The sequence below is a fragment of the Nansenia antarctica genome (genome assembly GCF_963989245.1).
Source record: "Nansenia antarctica genome assembly, chromosome: 5".
Taxonomy (NCBI): Eukaryota; Metazoa; Chordata; class Actinopteri; order Argentiniformes; family Microstomatidae; genus Nansenia; species Nansenia antarctica.
Window position 1 is genome coordinate 5088903 of NC_137690.1, and position 18129 is coordinate 5107031.

Genomic DNA, 18129 nt, shown 5'->3' on the forward strand with positions numbered 1-18129 from the left:
CCACCACCAGCACACTAATCAAGTGCAAAGCAATTATAATTTGTTATGATTAGTTGAATCAGGTGTGCGGGCGGTGGAACAGATCAAATATGTGGAGCGGTTGGGGGTCCCTGAGGAGAGGTTTGAGATCCACTGGTCTACTAGCCATCCTGTTGATTTATCTATCTATCTATATATTTACTGTATCTCTCTATCTACTGCCTCTATCTACCTACCTACCTATCTGCCTACCTACCTATGCAAATTATTGTCAGCTAACTGTTTCCATGGTTTAAGATGACGTATTCTGTGTTTCCATGGTTTAAGATGACGTATTCTGTGTTTCCATGGTTTAAGGCCTGAAGTATTCTGTGTTTCCATGGTTTAAGATGACGTATTCTGTGTTTCCATGGTTTAAGGCCTGAAGTATTCTGTGTTTCCATGGTTTAAGGCCTGAAGTATTCTGTGTTTCCATGGTTTAAGATGACGTATTCTGTGTTTCCATGGTTTAAGGCCTGAAGTATTCTCTGTGTTTAAGACATAAAGAAGGCTTGTTTTTGGCCAGCCTTGAGCTGCAGATGAACTTGTGTACTCTGAGGTGAAGGAGCTTTTATTCATGTCAGGGATGGTTGTGCCTTGTTGAGTGGTTGGTTTTGTGAAAGTAATTGCGTTGTGTGTGTGTGTGTGTGTGTGTGTGTGTGCTCCTGTGTGTGTGTGTGTGCGCTCCTGTGTGTGTGTGTGTGTGTGTGTGTGTGTGTGTGTGCTCCTGTGTGTGTGTGTGTGTGTGTGTGTGTGTGTGTCAGACCTGCCGGTGGGCTCTCCTCTGTGCCACGCGGTGCTGAAGACCCTGCAGCGCTGGGAGCAGGTGCTGCTGAAGAGGCTGGAGATCTTCGGGGGTCCGCCGCCCAAGTTCATCTGCACCCACCCCCCCGACGAGCCCCCCGCGCCCGGCCCCGCCATCCTCAGACACAAGGCCCTGTTTGAGCCCTCCAACACCCCCTTCAGGTTAGGACACACTACACTACACCTCCCCTTCAGGTTACTACACACTACACTACACTACTACTACTACACACTACACTACTACTACCACACACAACAGACACAAGGCCCTGTTTGAGCCCTCCAACACCCCCTTCAGGTTACTACACACTACACTACACACTACACACCCCCTTCAGGTTACTACACTACACTACTACTACTACACACTACACTACTACCACACTGCACTACACACTACAGACACAAGGCCCTGTTTGAGCCCTCCAACTCCCCCTTCAGGTTACTACACACTACACACTCACCCTGTCACACACTACTACACTACACACTGTTTGGCATGCTTACAGGTCCAGCCAACGCTCAAAGTATGTGTCTGTCTGTGTGTGTGTGTCTGTGTCTGTGTGTGTGTCTCTGTGTGTGTCTGTGTCTGTGTCTGTGTCTGTGTCTGTGTCTGTGTCTGTGTCTGTGTGTGTGTGTGTGTGTGTCTCTGTGTGTGTCTCTGTGTGTGTCTCTGTGTGTGTCTGTGTCTGTGTCTGTGTGTGTGTGTGTGTGTCTCTGTGTGTGTCTCTGTGTGTGTCTCTGTGTGTATCTCTGTGTGTGTGTGTGTGTGTGTCCAGGTCCAGCCACCACTCTGCCCTGCCCGTCAGGAGGCTGTGGCAGTACCTGGTCAAGCAGGAGGAGGTCCAGGAGACGTTCATACGCAACATCTTCACCAAGAAACGCCACCCGAACGAGGTGTGTTCTCTACTATGTTACCTACTTAGCTAGCAACCTAGCGCTCCAGTATGTTAGCTACCTACCTAGCTAGCGACCTAGTACTCCACCATGTTACCTACCTAGCTACCTAGCTGGCTAGCACTCCACCATGTTACCTACCTACCTACCTACCTAGCTGGCTAGCTAGCTAGCTACCTAGCGCTCCACTATGTTACCTACTTAGCCACCTAGCGCATGTACACAGCTAGAGCACTGGCACACAGCACGCAGGCACGCAGTAACACACCTTCTTTGATTATAACACCTAAACCATCACCTGTCCTGGAGCCCCTTGGCTAGTGTAGTTACCTCTGTCTATCAGCTAGTGTCATTACCTTTGTCTGTCCCTAGTGGTCACCTAGTGTAATTACCCCTGTCTATCACTGATCACCACACATCTGTGCTTTTCTTTCTGCATGTACGGTGTATTGGTATGCCTCTAATTGCATTTTAATTTGTTTCTGGTAAATAAAAATAACAACAATGATAATGATAATGATAATAATAATATTATTAATCAACCTTAGTTAACAGCCTAATTCTAGAGTTTGAGTGTGTTTCCTGTCTTGACTTCCTGTGCATGACTCATCTCATTGTTCTGTCTCGGGGGCGTGGCTTATTATTAAAGTCTGTTGAGGACCACAGTGAAAATTACAAATGTGCAGGAGTGGAGGAGCCGGGATGCAATCAGGTACTGGTGGTGGGGGCTTGTGTGCGTGTGTGTTTGTGTGTGTGTGTGTGTCTGTGGGCAGGTGTGTCCTCTGTGTGGGTGTGTGGCGGGGTATGTGTGTGTGTGTGTGTGTGTATGTGTGTGTGGCGGGGTATGTGTGTGGCGGGGTATGTGTGTGTGTGGGAGTGTGTGTGTGGGCAGGTGTGGGTATGTGTGTGCGGGTGTGTGTGGAGTTGGGGGGGGCTTCTGTGTGTGTGTGTGTGTGTGTGTGTGTGTGTGTGGAGTGTGGCAAAGTGGGTCCCAATCATTTGGATTGATCAGTAAAACCATTGCAGTTTTCAATCAATGTTTCGTTGACAAATTGGTGCGTTCGTTCAGTTCTCCATCTAGTGGGCGTTGATACACAGCACACAAACCTCTTCACACGGCAGTGAGCTGCAATGGTTCTACCGGCATGTTCTTAGCATGGTGATGTCATAAAGGTGCCTTTGAGAACCCCATGTGCAATGCTTTCATCAGGCTTTTGACCCAGATTGGATATTCATTTGTTATTTGTCATTCAATTAGAAAGAAACCGAACAAAATGTCCTCTCTATGTTCAGAATGGAGCTGCGTGAAAGACATTGACATGTTTTTGTCTGAATGGAGACTGGACGTAAGACCTGACATTGACCCACATATCTGCTATTACAGCCCTGATATAAGACCTGACATTCACCTACATATCTACTATACAGTCAAGTCAATTCAAGTCATCTTTACTTATAAAGCACATTTAAAACAACTTGCGCCGACCAAAGTGCTGCACATGGATTAAGATCACAATACAAGGCAATACAATCACAATGTCGACAATCACAATAACGTAGGCATGAAGACATACATAAAAAGGAGGTAGCCTATGTCCTGTGGGTAGCTACATGGTTGCTAGCTGTGTGGTACAACCACATCGCATCAAACATTAGAACAAAGAAACCATACGATTGGTCAGAATGACCTGTTGTCATCGGCAACTGAACCGCGACGTTATGATTAGCTAACACGTCTAAAGCTGTCTGGCCCGCTAGCCTCCGCCTGGCTCCTCCGTGGCGGACCAGACCGCGGAGGTTAGACGGCGCGGTCCGATCACGGTATAAACCAAACCATCATCGACCCAACTACTGGACTGAAATTATCTGAGACAGCGTGTTCCTGTTCTCTGTTGGGGCGGCCTCGTAGTGTTAGGGGGGGTGGGTGTGTGGCGCCCACCACACACACACACACACACACACACCCCTGCCCACACACACACACTCACACTCCTGCCTACACACAGACCCCTGCCCACACACCCACTCCCACCTACATACACACACACTCCTGCCTACACACACACACACACACACACACACACACTCCTGCCTACACACACACACACACACACACACACACACTCCTGCCTACACACACACACTCCTGCCTACACACACACACACACACACTCCTGCCCACACACAGACCCCTACCCACACACACACTCCCGCCCACACACACACACACGCACACTCACACTCCCGCCCACACACACACACACACACACACTCCCGCCCACACACACACTCCCGCCCACACACACACACACACACCCCCGCCCACACACACACACACACACACACACACGCCCGGGCCACACCCTTTGCGTCTCCAGAGGGCACCACCTGTCACCACCACGGAGACGTGGCCTGACGGAACAGGCGGCGAAGGCGTCGTCATGGCGATTAGCCCTCGTCCTCACAGGAAGAGGATCAACCGGGATGTGAAAGCGGCGCCGCGCCGCGTTAGGCTTCCCGCGGCGGAGCGGCGATCCACGGAGACAGCCGAGTGTGCTCTCTTCCCTTCTGATCAACGTGATGTAGACTCTAATTCAATATCAAGTACTGGAGAGAGAGAAACCCCCGCGTGGCCCGGAGCCTTACATAAGTACGTTCGGCGTATTCGAGATTCGACAATCTATTATTCATGCTGCTCTGGTGGGGGGAGCTACTAGCTCCGGAAAAGCGTCTGCGAAGCTTTTCAAAGGATCATAAGTTTCTGTCCTTATCCTCTCTTTTTTGTTAGATATATTATACAGTGGTATTAACATGATGCATGAATTATATCCACATGAATTATACAGCCGTCTGAGCGTGATACGTACAGATATCCACATGCATTATACAGCCGTATGGACAGAGTCCCGCCGTCGTGCTGTACGAGACGTCCCATCTCAGCGGTGTAGGGTACTATCCATCGACTGCTGGGGCCGGGGGGAGGTCATGCTAACGGAGGCGTCATGCTAACAGAGGCGTCGTCATGCTAACGGAGGCATCATGCTAACAGGGGAGGTCATAGATAGATAGGTAGGTAGTTGATCCCTGAGGGGAAGTTCAGGCGTTACAGCAGCTCAGCTTGTGATAGACATAGTGTATGGACTCGCAGTAGATACAAATATGAAGGAATTTTTTTTTTTTAGATCCGGGGCTATTCATAAAACATTGGGGGCTGTAGCCCCGGATGCCCAGCCTAACGACGCCTCTGATGCTAACAATGGAACCAACTCTGCTAGGTGGCCTGAAGCTGCTGTCAGATGCAGTCACTCAGGCATAGGCACACACACACACACACACACACACACACTCAGGCATAGGCAAGCATACACACACACACACACACACTCAGGCATAGGCAAGCATGCACACACACATAGGCGCAAACACACCCATGGGCGCACGCGCATAGGCACACACCACACACACACACGCATAGGCACATACACACACATAGGCATATAACACTCCCTGAGGCAAGGTTCTATAAAAGATGATTATACGACAGACGGACACACTGACGGACAGACAGACAGACACACACACATACAGACAGACTGACACACTGACGGACGGACGGACAGACACACACAGACAGACAGACAGACAGACGGGCATCCATCCATGGCCTGTGATTGGTCCTGAGGTCATGTTGTGTAGAGGTTTGAGAGACAGCCATTGGCTGAGCTGAGCCAGAGCCTGCCGGCTGATTGGTTGCTTTGTGGCTCTGCAGATGGAGGCGGAGCTGGGCTACCCCGGGGGCAAGGCCAGGATCATCCACAAGGAGTCTGACATCATCACCGCCTTCTCCATCAACAAGGTAGGGCTCTGGGCATGGCTCTGAGGAGGAGGTGTCTAGAGATGGGGAGGGGGGGGCGGGGGAGAGAGGCCTTGTCTCAGGCAGGGCTACCTCATCACCACACCTCTGCTACGCTCGAACCTTGAGTCTAGTCCTGGACGACATCACACTCATAATGGAAAATCTCCACTGAAGACGGTTGTTAGTCTAGGAGTAGACTCAAGACTCGTCTGTGAAACCGGCCGCTAAGAGTGTCTGTTGTAACTCTAACTCACTCTCACACTCACTCTCTCTTTCTCCTTTTCTCTCTCTCTCTCCCTCTCTCTGTTTCCCCCCACCCCAGGCCAATCGTAACTGCCTGGTCATCGCGTCCACACATGAGATCCAGGAGCTCGATGTGTCGTCCATCATGGCCACGCAGATCCTGACCTGGATCGACGACGAGGCTGACACAGAGGCCAAAGGGTGAGACACACACACACACACACACGCGCGCACACACACACACACACACACACACACAAACTGTAGACTCTTCACCAGTTTTAAAGGTAGACACTTCACCATTTTGAACATCAGGGTTGTCTATGTTCTTCAGTCAGAAAGACACAACAAAAGGCCCGAAGGAACTTTTGAATTCATAGATGTTCTAAACCACAAACACCTTCCACCGCCTGGAGTGATGGTAGCTTCTAAAACATCATTTCCTGAGTCCCAGACGAGACTGTAGTCTTGGGAACTCTGTGTGTGTGTGTGTGTGTGTGTGTGTGTGTGTGTGTGTGTGTGTGTGTGTCTGTGTCTGTGTCTGTGTCTGTGCTGGGGGGGAGGAGAGGGGGTGAAGGGGGAAGGAGAGGGGGTGAACACCAGAGTGTGATTACTAACCACCCCCACTACACTAATGAGACTGTCTGTTCTAACTTTCCTCTGCTTCTCTCTGTCTCTCTCTGCCTCCCTCTCTCCCTCCCTCCCTCCCTCCCTCTCTCAGAGATGATTTCCTGGTGGTCCAGGCCAGGGATGACTTCACCACCCTGCATGGCACCACGCCCTACACCCACAGCAGCCTGGGCACCCCCATCAACATGCCCTGGCTGGGGGGCCTGCAGACGGGCAGAGGAGCCTCCGTGGTGAGCCCCTTCATGGAGCTTTCTATCAGAATGATGATGATTGATTCGCTGGATTTAGTGTGTGTGTGTGTGTGTGTGTGTGTGTGTGTGTGTGTGTACTAACTAGTGTCCCCTCCTCCTCTACCTCACACAGCTGATCAAGAGGAACATAAACAACGTGAGGAGGATGACCTCTCACCCCACCCTGCCTTACTGTAAGTACCTGACCCTAACCCTGAGCCCTGAACTCTAACCCTGCCTTACTGTGAGTACCTGACCCCTAACCCTGTGAGAACCTGACCCTATGACCCTAAACCTCAACCACCTAGTCCGTTCCATGTATTACAATGAACCACGTCCTCCAATATCGACCTCCACCAGCCTCCCCTGGTAGGTACCTGTGTTGTGCTCTAGCTCCTCGTTTGAGGCCTGGGAGGAGCTGTGTGTGTCGTGTGTCTGATTTAGACACACACACACACATACACACACACACACACACACACACACACACACACACACAGTAAACATGATCATTTCCACATCATAACATCAGACAGCAGATCCTACTGTACTATGCACAGGTTAAGTATTCTACCTATTAACTATTAATCAGTTAAAATACCATATTAGACACACACTCCCACACACCCACACACATACACTCACTACATGTAAGGCACCTATAAACAATTCAACAGTTTAAATACCATATGGTATACACACACGCACATTACATGTAAGCTACCTATAAATTATTCATCAATTTAGATACCATATTGTACTCACCCACACACACACACACACACACACACACACACACACACACACACACACACACACACACAGAGACAGACACACACACACACACATACACACATACACACACACACACAGACACACACACCCACACACACACACACACACACACACACACACACAGACACACACACACACACACACACACACACATACACACACACACACACACACACACACACATACACACACACACACACACACACATACACACATACACACACACACACATACACACACACACACAGACACACACACATACACACACACACACACACACACACCCACACACACCCTGTGCACTAAGCTGTAGGTCCTTATCAACTATTCATCAGCTGAGCTGCTGCATTATGTCTCTGTGCTAGTGATAATCCCTCTTCTCCTCTCCTCTCCTCTTCTCCTCTCCTCTCCTCCTCTTCTCCTCTCCTCTCCTCTCCTCTTCTCTCCTCCTCTTCTCTCCTCTCCTCCTCTTCTCCTCTCCTCTCCTCCTCCTCTCCTCTCCTCTCCTCTCCTCTCCTCCTCTTCTCTCCTCTCCTCTTCTCCTCTCCTCTCCTCTCCTCTTCTCCTCTCCTCTCCTCTCCTCTCCTCTCCTCCTCTTCTCTCCTCTCCTCCTCTTCTCCTCTCCTCTCCTCCTCCTCTCCTCTCCTCTCCTCTCCTCCTCTTCTCTCCTCTCCTCTCCTCTCCTCTTGTCCTCTCCTCTTCTCCTCTCCTCTCCTCTCCTCTTCTCTCCTCTCCTCTCCTCTCCTCTCCTCCTCTTCTCCTCTCCTCTCCTCTCCTCCTCTTCTCTCCTCTCCGCTCCTCTCCTCCTCTCTTCTCCTCTCCTCCTCTCCTCTCCTCCTCTCCTCTCCTCCCCTCTCCTCCCCTCCCCTCTCCTCCTCTCCTCTCCTCTCCTCCTCTTCTCCTCTCCTCTTCTCCTCTCCTCCTCTTCTCTCCTCCTCTCCTCTCCTCCTCTCCTCTCCTCCTCTCCTCTCCTCTTCTCCTCTCGTCTTCTCCTCTCCTCCTTTCCTCTCCTCTCCTCTCCTCTCCTCCTCTCCTCTTCTCCTCTCCTCTCCTCCTCTCCTCTCCTCTCCTCCTCTTCTCCTCTCCTCCTCTTCTCCTCTCCTCTCCTCCTCTTCTCCTCTTCTCCTCTCCTCTCCTCCTCTTCTCCTCTCCTCCTCTCCTCTCCTCCTCTTCTCCTCTCCTCCTCTCCTCTCCTCCCCTCCCCTCTCCTCCTCTCCTCCTCTTCTCCCCTCCCCTCCTCTCCTCCCCTCCCCTCTCCTCTCCTCCTCCTCTCCTCCCCTCTCCTCTCCTTCTCTTCTCCTTCCTCCTCCTCTCCTCTCCTCCTCTCCTCCTCCTCTCTTCTCCTCTCCTCTCCACTCCCCTCTCCCCTCCTCTCTTCTCCTCTCCTCTCTTCTCCTTCCACCCCTCCTCTCTTCTCCTCTCCTCTCCCCTCCCCTCCTCTCTTTCCTCCCCCCCTCTCCTCTCCTCTCCTCCCTCCTCTCCTCTCCCCTCCACTTCTCTCCCCTCCCCTCCTCTCCTCTCTTCTCCCCTCCTCTCCCCTCCTCTCCTCTCCTCCCCCTTCCTCTCCTCTCCTCTCCTCTCCCCTCCCCTCCTCTCCCCTCCTCCCCCCCTCCTCCCCCCCCCACCCCTCCTCCCCTCTCCCCCCCCCCCCCTCTCTCAGATCTGACCGGGGCTCAGGACGGTAGTGTGAGGATGTTTGAGTGGGGACACTCCCAACAGATCATCTGCTTCCGGAGTCCCGGCAACTCCCGGGTGACGCGGATACGATTCAATCACCAAGGCAACAAGGTGAGCCGTCGTCTCCCCTGTCGCCCACGGTGACGGCAGCTGACGTGAGCTCACACGTCAGACACCAGCTGTTCAGACCTGGCCAGGCTTTACTCATCCTGACTCCCTCTGGTATATAGACATGAATGAGCTGTTAGACACACAGGCAAGCAGACAGACAGGCAGATGTATAGACAGACAGACAGACGGACTGGCAGACAGGCAGATATACAGACAGGCAGACAGACCTGGCCAGGCTTTACTCATCCTGACCCCTCTGGTACATAGACATGAATGTCTGAGCTGTTAGACAGACAGACAGACAGGCTGGCAGGCTGGCAGACCTGGCTAGTCTTTACTCATCCTGACACCCTCTGGTACAGAGATATGAATGAGCTGTTAGACAGGCAGGCAGACAGACAGGCGGGCAGAGACACAGACTGGCAGACTGGCAGACAGGCAGATAGACAGACAGACAGACAGGCGGGCAGAGACACAGACTGGCAGACAGGCAGATAGACAGACAGACAGACAGACAGGCAGACAAACCTGGCTAGTCTTTACTCATCCTGACTCATTCTGGTACATAGACAAGAATGTCTGAGCTGTTATACAGGCAGGTAGACAGACAGAAAGGCAAGCAGGCAGACAGATGTATAGACAGACAGATGTACAGGCAGACAGATGTGGAGGCAGATGTGTAGACAGACAGACAGACATAGTATTCATCAGTTAAATTATTCTGCAGTAAAGTTTATTAACGCGTGAGTGTGTGTGTGTGTGTGTGTGTGTGTGTGTGTGTGTGTGTGTGTGTGTGTTCCCCAGTTTGGTATCGTTGATGCTGACGGTGCTCTGAGTCTGTGGCAGACCAACACGACCGGCAACACACCTAAACCTTACCTGGTAACCACGACAACACACCATCCCCTCGGCCCTCCTCCCCCTCTCTCAATCCCCCTTTCAATCCCTCTCCCCCATCCTTCTGCCCTTGTTGCTGACATTGTTGACATTGTTGTTGTTGACATTGTTGCTGACATTGTTGTTGTTGTTGACGTTGTTGACGTTGTTGTTGTTGTGTCCTACCAGACGTTGCAGTGCCATAACAAGACAGCTCACGACTTTGTGTTCGTTGGCTCCTCCTCCCTCATCGCCACGGCCGGCCTGTCCACGGACAACAGGTACCTAGCTACAGGCTAACTAGCGGGAATCGAACCCACAACCTAAACGTTGTTAGCACCATGCTCTACCGACTGAGCCGCAGATCTACAGGCCTCGCCTACAGAACATGTCAGCTAGCTCCGGTCGGACCCGGCGGCCTGATTTCAGCCGTTCTTCAGTTGACAGTCGCGTGCTAACATATGCTAACGTGTGATAATGTATGCTAATGTGTGCTAACGCTCCTGTTGTTGTTGTCGTCGTCTCTGCAGGAACGTGTGTCTGTGGGACACCCTGGTGACGCCCATGAACAGCCTGGTGCACGGTGAGGCCACACCACACTGTCTGTCCAGGCCAGGGGCCACACCACACTGTCTGTCCAGGCCAGGGGCCACACCACACTGTCTGTCCAGGCCAGGGGCCACACCACACTGTCTGTCCAGGCCAGGGGCCACACCACACTGTCTGTCCAGGCCAGGGGCCACGCCACACTGTCTGTCCAGGCCAGGGGCCACGCCACACTGTCTGTCCAGGCCAGGGGCCACACCACACTGTCTGTCCAGGCCAGGGGCCACACCACACTGTCTGTCCAGGCCAGGGGCCACACCACACTGTCTGTCCAGGCCAGGGGCCACACCACACTGTCTGTCCAGGCCAGGGGCCACACCACACTGTCTGTCCAGGCCAGGGGCCACACCACACTGTCTGTCCAGGCCAGGGGCCGCACCACACTGTCTGTCCAGGCCAGGGGCCACAGCACACTGTCTGTCCAGGCCAGGGGCCACACCCCACTGTCTGTCCAGGCCAGGGGCCACACCACACTGTCTGTCCAGGCCAGGGGCCACGCCACACTGTCTGTCCAGGCCAGGGGCCACACCACACTGTCTGTCCAGGCCAGGGGCCACACCACACTGTCTGTCCAGGCCAGGGGCCACACCACACTGTCTGTCCAGGCCAGGGGCCACACCACACTGTCTGTCCAGGCCAGGGGCCACACCACACTGTCTGTCCAGGCCGGGGGCCACACCACACTGTCTGTCCAGGCCAGGGGCCGCACCACACTGTCTGTCCAGGCCAGGGGCCACAGCACACTGTCTGTCCAGGCCAGGGGCCACACCCCACTGTCTGTCCAGGCCAGGGGCCACACCACACTGTCTGTCCAGGCCAGGGGCCACGCCACACTGTCTGTCCAGGCCAGGGGCCACACCACACTGTCTGTCCAGGCCAGGGGCCGCACCACACTGTCTGTCCAGGCCAGGGGCCACAGCACACTGTCTGTCCAGGCCAGGGGCCACACCCCACTGTCTGTCCAGGCCAGGGGCCACACCACACTGTCTGTCCAGGCCAGGGGCCACGCCACACTGTCTGTCCAGGCCAGGGGCCACACCACACTGTCTGTCCAGGCCAGGGGCCACACCACACTGTCTGTCCAGGCCAGGGGCCCCACCACACTGTCTGTCCAGGCCAGGGGCCGCACCACACTGTCTGTCCAGGCCGGGGGCCACACCACACTGTCTGTCCAGGCCGGGGGCCACACCACACTGTCTGTCCAGGCCAGGGGCCACACCACACTGTCTGTCCAGGCCAGGGGCCACACCACACTGTCTGTCCAGGCCAGGGGCCACACCACACTGTCTGTCCAGGCCAGGGGCCCCACCACACTGTCTGTCCAGGCCAGGGGCCGCACCACACTGTCTGTCCAGGCCAGGGGCCACACCACACTGTCTGTCCAGGCCAGGGGCCACACCACACTGTCTGTCCAGGCCAGAGGCCACACCACACTGTCTGTCCAGGCCAGGGGCCACACCCCACTGTCTGTCCAGGCCAGGGGCCACACCACACTGTCTGTCCAGGCCGGGGGCCACACCACACTGTCTGTCCAGGCCAGGGGCCACACCACACTGTCTGTCCAGGCCAGGGGCCACACCACACTGTCTGTCCAGGCCAGGGGCCCCACCACACTGTCTGTCCAGGCCAGGGGCCGCACCACACTGTCTGTCCAGGCCAGGGGCCACACCACACTGTCTGTCCAGGCCGGGGGCCACACCACACTGTCTGTCCAGGCCGGGGGCCACACCACACTGTCTGTCCAGGCCAGGGGCCACACCACACTGTCTGTCCAGGCCAGGGGCCACACCACACTGTCTGTCCAGGCCAGGGGCCACACCACACTGTCTGTCCAGGCCAGGGGCCCCACCACACTGTCTGTCCAGGCCAGGGGCCGCACCACACTGTCTGTCCAGGCCAGGGGCCACACCACACTGTCTGTCCAGGCCAGGGGCCACACCACACTGTCTGTCCAGGCCAGAGGCCACACCACACTGTCTGTCCAGGCCAGGGGCCACACCACACTGTCTGTCCAGGCCAGAGGCCACACCACACTGTCTGTCCAGGCCAGGGGCCACACCACACTGTCTGTCCAGGCCAGGGGCCACACCACCCTGTCTGTCCAGGCCAGGGGCCACACCACCCTGTCTGTCCAGGCCAGGGGCCACACCACACTGTCTGTCCAGGCCAGGGGCCACACCACACTGTCTGTCCAGGCCAGGGGCCACGCCACACTGTCTGTCCAGGCCAGGGGCCACACCACACTGTCTGTCCAGGCCAGGGGCCACACCACACTGTCTGTCCAGGCCAGGGGCCACGCCACACGGTCTGTCCAGGCCAGGGGCCACACCACACTGTCTGTCCAGGCCAGGGGCCACGCCACACTGTCTGTCCAGGCCAGGGGCCACACCACACTGTCTGTCCAGGCCAGGGGCCACACCACACTGTCTGTCCAGGCCAGGGGCCACACCACACTGTCTGTCCAGGCCAGGGGCCACACCACACTGTCTGTCCAGGCCAGGGGCCACGCCACACTGTCTGTCCAGGCCAGGGGCCACGCCACACTGTCTGTCCAGGCCAGGGGCCACACCACCCTGTCTGTCCAGGCCAGGGGCCACACCACCCTGTCTGTCCAGGCCAGGGGAGGCCGGCGGAGGGAGAGGTCGGAGGCCGGGGCTCATTGTAAATGCAGGGAACGGAATGATCTCGTCTCAATGAGTCCCCCCGTCCTCCGATTTCTACCTCCGCCAGCCTCCCCTGAGAGGAGCTGATGTCTGGAGTGTGTCCCTTAATGGACCGATCCCTCACTGCCAGGGCTGCACTCAGCTGAGTTATGGACCAGATTAGTTCCTGAAAGAAACTCCTGCTTACTCACTCTCTCCCTCGTCCCTCCCCCTCTCTCCCTCTCTGTCTCCCTCTTCCACCCCCCCCCCCCCCCTCCCTAAATCCTTCACTTTCTCCTCCTCACTCCCTCCCTCCCTCTCTCCCTCTCTCTTCCACCCCTCCACCCCCCTACCTCCTAAACTCTCTCCTCCTTGTCCCCCTCCCTCTCTCCCTTCACCCCTCTCCCTCTCTGTCTCCCTCTTCCACCCTCCCCCCCTCCATCCTTCACTCTCTCATCCTCGTTCCCCTCCCTCTCTCCCTTCACCCTTGTCTCCCCTGTCCTCTTCCCTCTCTCTCTGTCTCCCTCTTCCACCCTCCGCCTCTACATCCTTCACTCCCCCTGTCCCCCCCCTACCTCCTTCACTCTCCTCCTCGTCCCCCTCCCTCTCTCCCTTCACCTCTGTCTCCCTCCCCCCCACCTCCTTCACTCTCTCCTTCTCTCCCTTCACCCCTCTCTCCCCCTGTCCCCCCCTACCTCCTTCACTCTCTCCTCCTCGTTCCCCTCCCTCTCTCCCTTCACCTCTGTCTCCCTCCCCCCACCTCCTTCACTCTCTCCTTCTCTCCCTTCACCCCTCTCTTCCCCCCTCCATCCCTCCGTCCCTCCCCAGCCTTCAGTTGTCATGAGTCGGGGGCGACGGTGCTGTCCCTGGCCCCCAGGCAGCAGCTGCTGATCACGGGGGGCAGGAAGGGCTGGATCAGCGTGCTGGAGCTCCCCCACCGCCACCAGCGCCAGAGCTTCCAGGCCCACGACTCCCCCGTCAAGGCCCTGGCTGTGGACCCCACCGAGGGCTGCTTCATCAGCGGCTCAGCAGAGGGCAACATCAAGGTGAGGAGGAGGAGGGGGACCAGGGGCCTGGAGGGGCAGGGCAGGGGCAGGGTAGGAGGGTGACCAGGGGCCTGGAGGGGCAGGGGCCGGGCCGGGCCAGGGTAGGGGGGTGGACCCAGGGGCCTGGAGGGGCAGGGGCCGGGCCAGGCCAGGGTAGGAGGGTGGACCCAGGGGCCGGGCCGGGCCAGGGTAGGAGGGTGGACCCAGGGGCCTGGAGGGGCAGGGGCCGGGCCGGGCCAGGGTAGGAGGGTGGACCCAGGGGCCTGGAGGGGCCGGGCCGGGCCAGGGTAGGAGGGTGGACCCAGGGGCCTGGAGGGGCAGGGGCCGGGCCGGGCCAGGGTAGGAGTGTGGACCCAGGGGCCTGGAGGGGCAGGGGCCGGGCCGGGCCAGGGTAGGAGGGTGGACCCAGGGGCCTGGAGGGGCAGGGGCCGGGCCGGGCCAGGGTAGGAGGGTGGACCCAGGGGCCTGGAGGGGCAGGGGCCGGGCCGGGCCAGGGTAGGAGTGTGGACCCAGGGGCCTGGAGGGGCAGGGGCCGGGCCGGGCCAGGGTAGGAGGGTGGACCCAGGGGCCTGGAGGGGCAGGGGCCGGGCCGGGCCAGGGTAGGAGGGTGACGAGGGGCAGGGGCCGGGCCGGGCCAGGGTAGGAGGGTGGGCCTGGAGGGGCAGGGGCCGGGCCAGGGTAGGAGGGTGGACCCAGGGGCCTGGAGGGGCCGGGCCGGGCCAGGGTAGGAGGGTGGACCCAGGGGCCTGGAGGGGCAGGGGCCGGGCCGGGCCGGGCCAGGGTAGGAGGGTGGACCCAGGGGCCTGGAGGGGCAGGGGCCGGGCCGGGCCAGGGTAGGAGGGTGGACCCAGGGGCCGGGCCGGGGCAGGGTAGGAGGTATCATTACCCTTTAAAAGAGGAAGCATCTACTGAATCACAAGGTCATGTAAGGCTACAGAAACTTCAGGTCATGTTCAGGTCAAGAATAATCAGTGTACAATTCAACGGTCTTAGTATTTTTCCACTACAGTGGCCCTAAACAAGATTTGTCATGTTGTTGATGTTGATGATTTTGTTGATGTTGTTAGTGTTGATGTTGTTGTTGATGTTGATGAAGATGTTGTTGTTGTTGTTGATGATGTTCATGTTGTTGTTGCTGTCCCAGGTGTGGAGCCTGTCCACCCAGTGCCTGATCCACCACTTCCCCAGTGAGCACGCCCGCCAGTCGCTGTTCCGTAACCTGGGCACGGGCGTGATGCAGGTGGAGGTGGGCCCGGCCAATCACGTCTTCTCCTGCGGCGCCGACGGCACCATGAAGATGAGGGTCCTGCCCGACCGCTTCAGCATCGCCAACGGCAGCCTGACGAACGACGTCAAGTTCATCATATAGGCCTGTAGGCGCACACACACACACACACAGACTCAACCCCTAGCTCCACACGCACACACACACACAGACTCAACCCATAGCTCCACACACACACACACACACACACACACCCAGCCCCAACCCCACACACGCACACACACACACCACTCCCAGCCCCAACCCCCCAGCCCCCCAAGCTCTGTACAGAGGCGCACCACACAGCCCCGGGTCTCCCCCCCCCCCCACCAAAGGGGTGATTCCCTCACACCCCCCCCCCCTCCCACCAGTGGGGCTAGTCCCTCTAACTGGTACAGACGGGTCAACGTCACGCTACACGACAATGGACCAAGACTGCTTCATCTTTCCTCTTGCACAAGTTGACTGCAAACAGGTGTGTGTGTGTGTGTGTGTGTGTGTGTGTGTGTGTGTGTGTGTGTGTGTGTGTGTGTGGGTGTGGGTGTGTGTGTGTGTGTGTGTGTGTGTGTGTGTGTGTGTGTGTGTGTGTGTGTGTGTGTTTGCGCGCGCGTGCGTGTGTGTATTAGTCGTGTGTGAGATCTGGAATGTGAAGGTGTCCTACAGTGTTTTGTGTCCCATATGAAGACTGTAACTTGCGTGCACACACACACACACATGTGTGTATACACACACACACATACACACACCTCAGCTTGCTCTAGGCAATAAGGCCAGTTGATATGAAGCACATCAAATCATAAGACTTTCTCTTTTGTTTTGCACATAAATAAGGCAGAAGGATCCAGTAGTGCTTAGATGTAGACGTGGTAGAAGAAGAACGTAAGCCTTAATAAGAATAAGAATAAGAATAAGAATTATGATATTGTGACTCAGTATTGTCGTGGTGGTGGTGGCCTAGATTCAAACAGTGGTAATAAGTGTCCTTAATCTTGAATACTATTTTGCCATATTGGACGTGTGTAGTTACCAGGTGTGTAGTTACCAGGTGTGTAGTTACCAGGTGTGTAAAACCAGGTGTGTAGTTACCAGGTGTGTAGTTACCAGGTGTGTAAAACCAGGTATGTAGTACCAGTACCAGGTTTGTAATACCAGGCGTGTAGTTACCAGTAACAGGTGTGCAGTAACAGGTGTGTAATACCAGGTGTGTAATACCAGGTGTGTAATACCAGGTGTGTAGTACTAGGTGTGTAGTACTAGGTGTGATGATTGCTGTGGAGTTGCACACATAGCTTTATAAAACTAGACCCCCACCCCCCCTTGAATAAGAATGTGTTATTTTGATCATTTTACAAACTGGAACTATTGTTGTACACTAGAAAGAAGCTGAGCACTGTAACAAATGTTGCTTTGATCAAGCTGAAATGATGACACTAAGTTGAATATTAAGTAGTTTTATATTCCAACAACAATGCACTTCCCTTTCTTTCTCAAACGGACCAATCGTGGACTTATTCTGTTTATATTAGTGGATTTACCTTAAAACACCTATTATATGCTCAAAAGAAAAACATTTAATATTCCGACAACAATGCACTTCCCCTCCCTTCCCTTCTCAAACGGACCAATCATGGACTACCAAGGCGATGATGTAATTATTTGGATTTACCTTAATATGCCTATTATATGCTAATACAAAATTAACTTGGAAAAGTGGTGATCTGGCGTGTGTGTGTGTGTGTGTGTGTGTGTGTGTGTGTGTGTGTGTGTGTGTGTGTGTGTGTGTGTGTGTGTGTGTGTGTGTGTGTGAGTGAGGTACTTGCTGAGTGATTTGATGGATTTCAGTAATAATGCTCTGCATATCTCACCCTGTGAAACCTGGTGTTAATTATTATTATTATTATTATTACGCAGGACATTGCCCTTCAGAAATGGGCTTGGAACGGTCTTATGTCTCAGATTGAATCTAGGCCAAGGTATGGTGTGGTGGGGGGGGGGTCCACACGTTGTTATCACACAGACACTTTGTTGCACAGAGCTGCGCCCAGCTAACCATCTACAGAATCATGTCTCGCTGCTGTAGGAAGATGTAGATCTGCTTTAATTTCAGGAGGGCGGAGAAACTTGAGAAAGCTTTGTAGAGAAAGTAGTTTTATTGCATTCTGTACATAGAACATCAAGCAAAAACTAGACCTCCTCCTAAAGACTTTTATGTATAACTGTGATGATTATAATGTGTGTTAGGTTGTATGTACTAGCAAAGTTCTACTTTACGATGATTATGATGATGATTTTGTGAAATACCAGTAATATTTATGAATTGTGTTGTTCATATTTTACCATACTGGCTGATCATGATGCAGAAGTGGTATTCTGGTTGTTTGTTTTCTCCTTGGGGGGAGGGGAGGGGTGTGGTATTGACCTCCTCCCTCCAAAG

At 55.0% G+C, this 18129-nt stretch overlaps 1 protein-coding gene across 1 annotated transcript in view; it reads left to right on the top strand.

The window, feature by feature from the left end:
- dmxl1 (Dmx like 1) overlaps window positions 1-16085 on the top strand; it is a 71532-nt gene extending 55447 nt beyond the window's left edge. Inside the window, exons 38-49 of the mRNA XM_080532951.1 lie at window positions 783-984; window positions 1602-1719; window positions 5489-5575; window positions 5898-6019; window positions 6540-6678; window positions 6812-6872; window positions 9134-9261; window positions 10066-10143; window positions 10327-10418; window positions 10668-10720; window positions 14214-14431; window positions 15576-16085. Of these exons, the coding sequence (XP_080389077.1) occupies window positions 783-984; window positions 1602-1719; window positions 5489-5575; window positions 5898-6019; window positions 6540-6678; window positions 6812-6872; window positions 9134-9261; window positions 10066-10143; window positions 10327-10418; window positions 10668-10720; window positions 14214-14431; window positions 15576-15800 (1523 nt within the window). The 3' untranslated portion in view covers window positions 15801-16085. The remainder of the gene's footprint in view (window positions 1-782; window positions 985-1601; window positions 1720-5488; window positions 5576-5897; window positions 6020-6539; window positions 6679-6811; window positions 6873-9133; window positions 9262-10065; window positions 10144-10326; window positions 10419-10667; window positions 10721-14213; window positions 14432-15575) is intronic.
- The last annotated feature ends 2044 nt before the right edge of the window (window positions 16086-18129 follow it).